General features: G+C 44.0%; 1 protein-coding gene across 1 annotated transcript; it reads right to left on the reverse strand.

Annotated features, from left to right (window-relative positions):
* Positions 1-9166: 9166 nt before the first annotated feature.
* Positions 9167-9438, reverse strand: POX_e06612 (uncharacterized protein; the record flags this gene model as incomplete). The annotated part of the gene is made up of 3 exons (XM_050115429.1): positions 9167-9185; positions 9252-9360; positions 9417-9438. The coding sequence occupies 3 exons, from the start codon at positions 9436-9438 to the stop codon at positions 9167-9169; spliced, it is 150 nt and encodes a 49-aa protein (XP_049967889.1).
* Between the last annotated feature and the right edge of the window lie 2623 nt (positions 9439-12061).

Raw genomic sequence — 12061 nt, forward strand, 5'->3', positions numbered from 1 at the left:
GCACGTTTTTGTAATAAACGTTTCTGCTTTCGGAGCTAAAGGAGCTTAGCTAGGATAGCCTCCTCCTCCTCTTAATTTAATTTTAAGACTTAACTAAACAATACTACTCTATATTAGTAAACGAAGGAGTAGTATTATATACTTTATACTATCGCTAGCGCGTATATAGTTACTATAGCGATCAGAATAATTAGCGTAGATATATACGTTTTAAACGAACGTAATATTCGCAAGGAATTATAGATTAAAAACCTTCGTCTTCGATATAACGAGTTAAAGCGTTCTTACGAATAGAAGCCTTAGAAGATATAGTTAGTAGAATAGGCTATAAGAAAAGAAATAGGAAGAAAATAGAAAAATAGCAAATAAACCTAAGAGAATACTAACGCTTAAATCCTTTAAGGATAAAGGATAGGGAAGGAGGGGATAATATTATAGACCTTAAAGAAGCGTAGGGGCTATAGTTATTTAAGTAACGACTAAGGACTAATTATTCTACGGATACTAGGGAATAGCGTTATTATATACGTTTTAGTATATTTAGGCGTGCCCCGAGGGACCTAAGGAGGAGATATCTAGGGTAGGCACTAGAAGTAGCCTATAGCTAACCGACACAAATAATACCCTCTTACTCTATAAGACGGTTAGCGCGATATAGGAAACGGCCGCTATTTTACTAGCACCGGAATTATACCCTAAGTACAGGTAGCTAGTACTTATTACGTAACTATATCCTATCGGTAATAGGATAGACTTATCGGTAATAAGTCCTAGCGTATTAGTAATAAGTCTCGACTTATTAGTAATAGGAAGGACTAGATATATAAGGACACTCTTTTTAGTATTATGTATTTAGTTCTTCGCGATTAATTGCATATTATTACTTAGTTACTACCTTAAAGTACTTTATACTCTATAGTCTAACTCTAAGACAAACCTAACCTATAGGTAGGGGATTTACTTAGTAGTAACACTTAGTGATTAACCTACTTAGCGCGTACCTCTAGCACGTCTTGCAAGACACTCAACAGGATCCAACCTATAGTAAGGCTTTACGAAGCAACAGTACGATTAAGAGACTAGGTCTTAGGATTAGAAGTTAGGATAGCAGGTAAGTATCGGCTAGGACGTTCTAACTCATAGTGACCAGTCGGCACTGCGTAACACCCGACTATAATACCTACTCTAATATAAGCCTAGATACCTACGAAGAAATCTAAATTTTATAAACTTCCTATACTTTAAAAATTCTACCTCTCTAACAGGAGGAAGGGGATATAATCTTCTACCTCCTTAAGTCAAATTCCTAAAAGACCTAGAATTACGCGAGGGACGAATTTTTCCCTAATCCGCTCTAATCCCTCTAAGTATACTACTAACTATACTAGAGGACTAAAATATCCTTTAATTTTATAACCTTCCTAATATCGCAAAATTTTCCAATATAACCGAGGAAAAGAGCCCCTAATACTCGACCGGATCCTAAAATCTAAATCCCTAGAGACCTAATTCCTAACTAGGAAGGAATTTTTTCACGCTAGAACCCGGATAGTCTAATCCTGTTAATTAAGAGAAGGACTATACTAGGGTAATTCCTACCTACGCTAGAATCTAACCTAAATCCTACTATTAAAAAGTCTAAGATACTATCCTAATTAATTTAACTATAACTCCCCCTCTAGTAGTAATTCCTTAGAGGTTCCGTAGCTACCTAATATTATAAGCTTTATTAGCGGACCCTATCGATACTATTATAATAAATTAACTAGATTTCACGAGCGACTAGAGACGCTCTATCTCTCTAGTAAGAAGAAGCCTACGGAGATATACTCCGAGATAACTTATAGAAGGAATAGTTAGATATACTATAAAAGGACTAGTTAAGGAAGAGTATAAAGAGAGAACGAAAGGAAGTTTATGCTTCGCTACGTCTACCGAAGATAACTTAATTAGACCTAGTATATTAAGCACGGCTACTAAGATAATACGGTCGGTAATAGTTAAAATCCCTTAAATCTATAGGGAAGCTATAAAATCCTAATTCGCCGATTAATAGCTTAAAGCCGAAGAGACCTAATTAAAGAAGTTTAAATTATCTAATATAATAACTTTAGTAACTAAACCCCTAAAAGATACTAAAATCCTTCTAGGTAAATAAGTCTATAATATTAAATAGGATACCGAAGGATATATCCTAGAATTCTGTGCTAGATAGGTTATATATAGTAACCGCTAAAGTCTAGGCGTAGACTTCTAACCTAATAAAAGATATACCCTAGTTATCTTAGATATGAGATCCCGGAAGGGTGGTCACGTGAGTCATGACTCACGTGAGTACCCCCGTTCGGCCCCGTATAGCCCCGTGACTGTCCTTACAGACCCGATTTTAAGAGATACTATAGAGATACTCCAAAAATCAACCTTTCTTTACTCTTCGAATCATATCTGGTAGCAAACCCTTAAAAGGAGGCGCCTTCTACGGCCCTCCCCGGAGGGGGGACCCCTTCCGAAAGGAAGCGCGAAGCCCTATATACTTCTCCCTCCCTCCCTGATCCTTACAAAAATACACTCGTGAGAAGGAAGGCAACCCTTATCTAAAGGACTCACGAACGAAGATGATAAGGGACCGGCTTAGGGGGGACCTCGTGAACCCTCGAAAAACGGTCCCGGGGGAGGAGGGCGTTTACCCCCGATATAGCCCTTACGGCCCCGCCTCTCCTCCTACGTTACCGATCCGCTATAATACCCGAGGACCTCGGTTACTAGCAGACCCTTACTACCTTCTCAGAAGAGTCCGGACACCCCTATACGGCTCCTTACGGACCCTTACCTAGGAATAAACTATAAGAAAGGGGAAACCCCTATAGGTATAGAGGCTACTATTCACGATACTCCCTGTATTCTCCTTATCCTTCCTATTTCTAATAGATACTACTTCGACTTACGGACCTGCCTCCGCGGACCCTCTCCCGCGAGAGGAACGCCTAAATACTCCTAAAACCGACCGGGCCCTCTCCTTCTTGCCTCCGATCGTGGCTAAAGCCTGCCGAAACGTAGCTTCGAAACTATATCCCGGACGACTACGCTAAGGCCGTGCAGGATATTAAGACTACCGCCTTTAGTGTCTACCTATAACAGAACGGTACCTAGGCGTAGTCGAATACCTCCTCTTCCTCCCGGGCGGCGCCCGCTACTACCCCGGAGGAGACCGACTAAACTAGCTCTTCTCCGTCTCCGGTAGTTAGCTTAAATCTCCTAGAGATCCGCAAGGTCTTAATAAAAAAGGTGCCTAGTATCCGTCCCTACTCGGGAACGATCGCCTAAGACGCCGCTCGCGTGTACCTGCGCGATTACGAAAGGTTCTTCTATAAGGTCTCGTACCTCGTAGGCGCAGGAATTCCGGACACCGACAAAATTATCTACGCCTAAGGGTCCCTAACCGGGCGAGCTAAGAAGGTATAGAATACCTATCGCTAACAGATCGTTAACCAGTACGCGGAACCGATTAAGACCTAGGAAGGTTATCGCGCCTAGATCCTTCGGGAATTTTCCGAATACCTTAGCCCTAAAAAGCGCTAGGATCGCTTCGCTAATATATATTAAGGATCCCTTACTTTCGCCGAATACGCTATAAATCTAAGTAAGTAGCTATTAATACCGAGGTGCCCCTTCTAGAAGAAGTCGTTATCTAATACCTCCGAAAGGGTGCGAAAGCTACCCTCTAGAAGAAGTAGGCTAAGGATCGCGAATACCCGACTACTCTCCGAGCCGTAATCGACCGCTTTATCTAGTATAAGAGGGGAGAAATAATCTCCGGTTAGATCGGAAACTACTCCCCCTCTAAGGCCAGAGACGCTAATAGCGATTTCCGGATAAACGCTATAGCCAGCGGTCGCGATAGCTCGAGCACGGCCCCGCGAGGGAAGGTACGTAGACGGGCCCCTATAAAATACTATATATACGGGAAGCTAGGTTATATCAAGAGAGACTGCCCTAAGGGAGTCCCTTTATAGCAAAAAAACATAAGCGGCTAGACGAATTAGAGGCCTTCGCTAGCCGCTCCGAGCCGCCTCTTCGTGCCCCCGCTTCTAGGACCTAACCCCCTCGAACCTAACGCACACGAAGCCTCCCTGCTATCTAAGCGGGTCTCCTACTCTATTAGGCCCGAGTTAGCCCTCGGGAAGTACTAATACGCGCCCTCTTAGACTCCGGTTCCTCCTATACGTTTATCTCCTCTCGAGCTATAATTAAGAGGATCCGTTCGCCTAAAGAAGCCTCCGGACGCCCTCTAGGTAAGGCTACCCGATAGGCGGTCCCTATATACAGAAGGACGCGCTCGCGTCCTACTAAAAATAGGGATATAGACCGGAAGCGTGAAGGCCTAGATCCTAGATATACCCGACTTAAGATCGTCCTTGTCGGGACTTTCTGAAGTAACAGAACCCGACTATTAATTAGGTTAGCTCTCGGCTAACTATCCGTGATTACTAGCGAATATACCTTATCGAACCTTGCGAGGCTCGACCTAATCACGAACTCGAAGAAGCGGGTATCTTCCTAATATCGTCTAAATAGATACGTAAGTAAATACGCAAGAAAGACGAGGGCACCCTTATAATCTCTATTAGGGCTCCTCGAGATAACTCCCCTCCTCTAGAGGCTCCTATCTTACACCCGGACCCCCGGATCCGGACCCTTATAGGGAAATATAGGAAGATTATCCGCGACGAACTCCCTAATACCTTGCCTCCGGAAAGGGAGATCTAGTATAATATTAATACTAGCGACGCGAAGCCCGTGAATATCTATACCTATTCTCTCTCTAAAGAGAAACTAGACGAATAGATACGCTAAGTCGATCTCCTCTTAAAGAAGGGACTAATCCGCCCTTTAGCTAGCCCCTAGGGGTTTCTAGTCCTATTCGCCCCTAAGTCTAATAGCAAGTAGAGGATATATATCGATTACCGTGCCCTAACAACCTAACTAAGAAGAACGGGTATCCGTTCCCCGGATCTAAGACCTTCTCGACTAAATCGGGAGCGTATAGGTCCTAACGAAGATCGACCTCGCGTCTAGATTCTAGAAGTGCGCCTAACCGACCGCGTAGTGCCTAAAACTACCTTTAACACTATCTAGGGAAAATATAAGTAGCTTGCGATACCCTTTAGTCTTTAACGCCCCCGCAACCTTCTAGACGGTTATAAACGAGGCCCTTTAGCCCTACTTAGTAAGTTCGTGTCGTGTACCTCGACGATATCCTTATCTTCTCGGATAGTATAGAAGAGTATTACGAGCACCTTAAAAAGGTACTCGAGATCCTCGAGAGGGAACGACTGATCGTCTAACTAGGGAAGTACGAGATTGTAACTAACGAACTAGAATTCTGCGGATATATCGTCGGGAACGGGAGCGTACGGCTAATACCGGCTAAGATCGATATTATCCGCACGTAGCTATAACCTTAGAACGTGTACGAGCTACGATAGTTCCTCGGCCTCGCGATATACTATCGGCGGTTTATCTACGGGTTCGCGGAGATATGCGTGCCCCTGCACGAACTCCTAAAAGAATCGGACGCTAAGCTCCGGAAGCTTAAGTTCCGCCCTGTCCGGTAGAATATGCTTATAAGGCTACCTTCCGAAAGCTAAAGAAGAAGTTATCGGAAGCCCCGTTCTCTTATAACCGGATCTTACGTAGCTATTCACTATCGAGACCGATACTTCTAAATAGGCGATCGGCCTAGTCCTGCTCTAGAAGGGACTAGAAGAGGACTCTACCCTATCGTATACGGGCGGAAGCTTATAGGCGCCGAGCTTAACTACCCGGTGCACGAGAAGGAGTTGCTAGCTATTAAAGAGGCCCTGCGGCTTTGGACAAATATATTAATAACGGAACCTAAACGGAAATCGTGACGGACCACGCTAGCCTATAGTACCTACAGACGACCGTTACCTATAGTAAGCGCCTCGCCCGCTAGGTTAGCGAATTTTAGGAGTATAATCTCAAGATCCGATACCGTCCGGGCACTAAAGCTGTCGTGCCCGACGCCTTAAGCCGACGACCGGATTTTATTAAAAGGTCACCTACTAACGTTACGAGATCGACCTATATAGAAGGCCGCCCTAACGGCCGTGAACGTAACTATTCAAAAGGTAGCCGAGGATAAATAGTTAGCCGCGACCGTTAACTTCTTGATACGGGAGTGCTTCCTGATAATAAGCTCCTGTCTAAGGTAGTAACTCGATACTCGGATTACCTCTCTATATAAGACCGGGAAGACGCTAACGACCGCTAACTAACCTTTACGTATAAAGATAGCCTAAAAGTACCCTACCTAGAACCGGTGTTTAGGGGTAATCTAGTTAATAAGATACACTTATAATACGGATATCTAGGATAGCCGGCCTAAACGTGTCCTAGACCGAGAGCTTAGTAGCCCTAGATAAGAGCGGATATAGAGACCGCGGCACGTAAGTGCCCTTAGTACTAGGTTTCTTAGGGATCAAAGAAGGCCCTAGAACGGAAACGGCCTACTACCTAGTAACTAAAGGGATTAGGCCTTTCTAGAGATAGGGGATCGACCTTATCGGACGACTACCGACAACACCGAACGGCAATAGATAGATTATTATAGCAATCGACTACGCGACCGGATGCCGATAGCTAAGGCCGTCCCGGAAGCTACGGAAGAAGCGCTTAGGACCTTCCTCTACGAGGAAATCTTTATAAATTACGGAGCGCTACTCGAGATCCTCTCCGATAATAGTTCAAACCTCCTTTCGGGTACGGTTAGCTACTACCTAAACCTGCTAAAAACTCGGCACCGGCTAACTACCCCCTACTACCCCCGTACGAACGGAAAGTAGAAAATCTTAACGGTCTACTCGGCTGTATATTTAAAGTACCTTATAGGAAAGCTAACGAAGGCGTAGGACCTATATCTAGCGTAGGCGACCCTAGCTACACGGGTCCGGGAACACGCGGTAACTAGGTATAGCCTATTCTTTCTGTTTACGGGGTCCCCCCGCTTACTAGGTAACGACCTAACAAAAGAACCCTTAGATTCGCAGGACGGACTAAAGAGCTCTAGGACGTAAGCGACGCCCGCACTAAAGCGAATAAACTGCTACTATCCCGAGCGATCCGGACTAACAGGATCAGGGATAGCTAGGTAACGAAGACAAGCTTCGAAAAGGGAGATTAGGTCCTCGTTCGGAACGAATTAGTACAGAAATTCGAGAGCAAGTAGTTCGGACCTTTCAAAGTCCTTACGGCACACCTACTTAGTATATATACTAGAAGAACCGAACGGACGGGTCCTAAAGAACCTAATTAATAGTTCGCGGCTAGTCAGAGCTAACGTAAAGGACCCGGAGCCCTATAGATATCATAGGCGGCACAAGCAGCACTCCGGAGACAGGGGATCCGACTAAGACGACCCCGAGAGCTACTAAAAATCATCGAACAGGATAATACTCCCCCTATATAGGGACTTATCTACCTTCACGAAGGAAGAATAGAATCAATTCCTAACGGACCGGGCTAACAGTGCACGCCCGAGTAAAGTAGGGGAGGAGAACGTTATAACGGAAGCCCTCGATCGGAGCCGTAAACGCATCGACAGGGAAAACAGAAAGACTAAGAAACGCGCGATAGACTAGGAGGAGCTCTAAGCACCTATATCTAGGGACGAGCTCTAGGACACGGACTCGTTAGGATCTAGTAGACTACTACTAGGGGACGTTCGGAATAGCCAGGACGCCGACCAAGACGAACGGGATTTATTTAACGGACCTCTCGCCGTCGTAGTCCCTACGAGGTACTAATACTAATACAAAGTATATCGAATTTAACTACCTATACTAACGCCGAAAGCACACGAAAAGGAGATTACTTCCCTAAACGCTTCTTAATAGAGACGAACGGGTTATCGTCGCTATTACTATTATCGTTATTATCGTTATCGTTATCCTCGAGCTTAATCTGCCTATTCTCGACTAGGTACGCCTCTAGGATCTCGAGATCGCTCTCTAAAGCCGCGATTATCTCCGGAATCGCCTTATAGGCCTCTAACGCGACCGTAAAGTCGTTCTTATTATAAACCTAAGGATCCTTCAGGGGACTAGACAGCCACGAATTCTCAAAGAAGGTGCTATTATCCTTAGCCTTACCCTTGCCCTTGTCCTTCCCCTTCTTAGGCTTATTATCCTAGCCCTTCTTCTTTTTAGAGCTACCCTCGCCGCTATCGTTATCACGGGCCCGCTTCTTGCCCTTTAGATCGCGCTACTAAAGGTTAGCTAAGGAGATCGGGAATAAACGAAGGGGAATATACCTTTTTATCCTTACTAGCACGTAGGAGGGACATATCTTGTTATAATATTCCTATACCTAAGGGTCGAGGAGCTTGTCCCTCCGCAAGGAGCACTAGGACGCGTTGCTATTAAATTAGTAATTTCTATAGCCTCCGGCCCCTAACGGACCCTCTCGCTTAGTCCCGAAAACGCGACAGGAATCGAACGGACTATTCAGGTTACTATATAACTAGCATTCCTTACCGTTAGGAGCCTGTTTACCGACCTATTAGGTGAAGGCTACCCGAACCTTCGTGAGGTACCGTAATCCTTCGGGTTATCGTTCCTCTAGTCTACGTCTCGGACTCGTAAGCTATTCGTCCAGAAGTCCTTCGTATAGTTAGTCTTAAACTAACTCCCTAGAGGATTACTACGAGTATCTAAGCCCGTCTATAGCCTTAGTCTGCGCGATTCGGATCGAAGTCCTTCTTGCGCGTATACGCGAAAATCTAGGCCGGAGTATACTTTACCGCGACGGCCCTCTTCCTTATTACCGGAGCTATCCGCGACTAAGCGGTCTAGACCTAACGCTCGACAGAGCTACTAAGGGAAGGCTCAGGAGAAGACGACGGAACAGGAGCACGAGACTCTGAAAACTCCTGATCGCTTATAAGCTAGTCCTTAGATTACCGAGGGCTCGATAGAGCGTCCGGCACAGGAAGTTTAAGGACGAGAGGAGATAAAGGGGCAGGAGCGAACTTAGCAGGAGGATTAACTACTAGCTTAGAAAGAGGATAAGGAGGAACTAAAGACCTATTAGCTACTTAAGGGTCTAGTTCGGACTCGGAGTGAGCTACCCGGCCTAGGAAAAAGTCTTAGAATATACGGGATAACCTAGATAGTGTCAGAAGGGATAAGGAAGAAAGATAAAGAGAAGAAGAAGCGATCGAGGGGATTTACCTGTATTTGTGGCGGGGGATCCTTTGTTCCCCCGGACTGCCCTGATAGGAGCTTTTGGCGACTATTGGCCGTACACGGTAGTTGTGAGTGGCCGAAAATGATATTGCACCTTTTCCTTTGTTAAACCCCTGCCATTTTGACTTTACCGTGTATATACAAACGCACCAAGGCGGGAACCTGCGGACATGACCGAACGGAGTAGCAGTGAGCTTAGGCTAAGTTACCCTGAAGCTCGGGGCGAGTTCAGTCTAAGTGGGGGAGGATAAGATCCCGGAAGGGTGGTCACGTGAGTCATGACTTACGTGAGTACCCCCGTTCGGCCCCGTATAGCCCCGTGACTGTCCTTACAGACCCGATTTTTAAGAGATACTGTAGAGATACTCCAAAAATCAACCTTTCTTTACTCTTCGAATCACAGATATATCGGCTAAGTTATTTATTACTATAGCTACTATCCGTAATTAGAAAAAGGAATAGTAGGACGTAATTAGAGCCTACCTTAATACTACTATTAATAACCGTATTATATTTATAAAGTAACTAACTAGATATAAATAATTTAGCCTAAAAGAGAAGATCTAGTATACGTACTAAACTAGGCGCTTTATAGATTATATAAGTAGGATACCTCTAGTATAAACTTTTTAAAGATAACCTATCTAGCCTAGGCCTCTCTCTAATCCCCTCCGAACTATATATCTTTACTAACAAGGACTATACTATATTTATTATAATCTATATAGATAATATCCTCGCGACTAGATATAAGGATTAATTAAACTCTATAAAAAAGGGCCTTTTAAATAAAAGAAAACTAAAGACCCTCCTATTCAAAAGATTCCTTGATATAATATAATTAAAGAACCCTCTAGCTATATCTTTATAAGCTAATAGGCTTATTTAATAAATTTAATCTATAATAAGGGCTATAAAAATTATAATCCTTCGCTAATTCTAATAAATCCCTCTTAGAAAATCCCCTATCTAAATAATCTAACAGAGGATAATATTCGATTAGGGTGCCTATACTAAAATAATAGGAAAGATTAGTTAGCTCTTAATTAAAATACGCCCGGATATTATAGCGACCGTGTCTAAACTATAGCGCTATAACGTATACCCGAGAAAAGATAATATAGTAGCGTACAAAGTTTTGTTATAATACTTGTAGGCACTATAAATTTAGGAATCCTATTTAGAAAAGAACCCTTAAAGGGTCTAGAAGGATTTATCGACTTATCGTACGCTAATACAGAGGATAGAAAATCTACCGAAGTATATATTTAGTTCTTTGCTAGTGCCCTAATCTTATAGAGCTTAAAAAGACAAGATATCGTAGTAGCCTTATCGACTATAGCCGAATACTATGCCCTTACCTATAGCGAAAGAGGGACTTTACCTTGCTAAAATTGCTACTAACCTTTTACTTATGCCCCTATTAAACTAAGATAAAGAATTCGATAAAAATATCCTAATTACCCTATTTTGTGATTCCGATAATGCTATCACGACCGTTATAAACCCTAAAGTTAGCCTAAAATTATCCTAGATTAGCACGAGATACTATTTGATTAGAGACCTTATTAAAAAGAACCTTATCTAACTAACTAGTATCCCGAGCAAGGACAATACCGCTAATATGCTTACCAAAACTAAGCCTAATAGGATTTTTTAAAATATCGTACTAGATTATTGTATATAAGAGATCCTAACTAACCTCCCCTTCTAAATTTTATTATGTTATACTACTATATATATTATTTTATTGCTGCTGGTCCTAGGGGGGTGTAAGAGAGTTTGCCCTCTCCAGATATTTGCTAGGCCTAGCAGCGGTCATGTGTCTTAAGGGTTTTTCCCCTATCGTGGGTTTTCCCTCTCTCTCTCTTCTTCCTTCTCCCTAGACTTCCCAATCCCAGTTGTCTCGCCTCCAGATTGCTTCCTTGCCTTGTAGACCTGTAGGTCTATCACCATTAGACAACCTACTTGCCTATAATCAAGCAGAAGTATGCTTATGATGAGATCAGGCAGAAGCAGAATTCGAATAGTGCACACGTTGTAAGTGGACCCCGAGACGACTGACGCAAATGAGTGGATGGGACAGAATTGAAAGGAGCGTGGTGGGGACCTCATCCTAGGATCGATTGCAATAGTGGCCGGCACACCGATTGATGTGGACCGTGGCGCCGAGTAGATGACCCCCTTTCTTACATCCGCAGATAGACTGGAAGGTGAGCAGACTATTTAGGTGAACACTGGCCTTGACTGGTCGACAAAAGTACTTCAGATGGACGTCTCCAGCATTTTCCGATTGTGTTGTGCCTAGACCAGGGCGCTGCGATGAGTCGATGGCTTATGACTTGCTCGGGCTCAAAGCGGGCGGCCTGATTCAGTTTGCAGAACAACAAACAAATAGACGAGACGTCAACAATCAAGGGTGTTTACTGAGGGACTCATGAAGCATACTAAACTACCTATCCAGTATTGGACAAGGAACATAGTACCTAACAGCCTAAGCTGCACCGCTGAAGCTGTTTGTCTCGCTTGTCTTCTACCGGATGAAAGGCCCGGAGGATGTAAAAATCGGCAACTTTGCGCCAGTGCAGGGAGTGGAAATAGACGAAAGTGATCTATTCCAGCAATTTGATGCGATGGCTGGCTGGATCAAAAGAGTACAGCAAGCGCACCGTACCTTTTTGCTTGAGTCCTCAAGGTTAGCACAAATGCATGGTCGTCATTCCCGATCTGGAGACGTCTGATTTGAGCGTTGAGCAGTCGGCTTGGAAGTCTCCGCTCTGCCACAAAGATGAGCG

The sequence above is a fragment of the Penicillium oxalicum genome, chromosome V (genome assembly GCF_001723175.1).
Source record: "Penicillium oxalicum strain HP7-1 chromosome V, whole genome shotgun sequence".
Taxonomy (NCBI): Eukaryota; Fungi; Ascomycota; class Eurotiomycetes; order Eurotiales; family Aspergillaceae; genus Penicillium; species Penicillium oxalicum.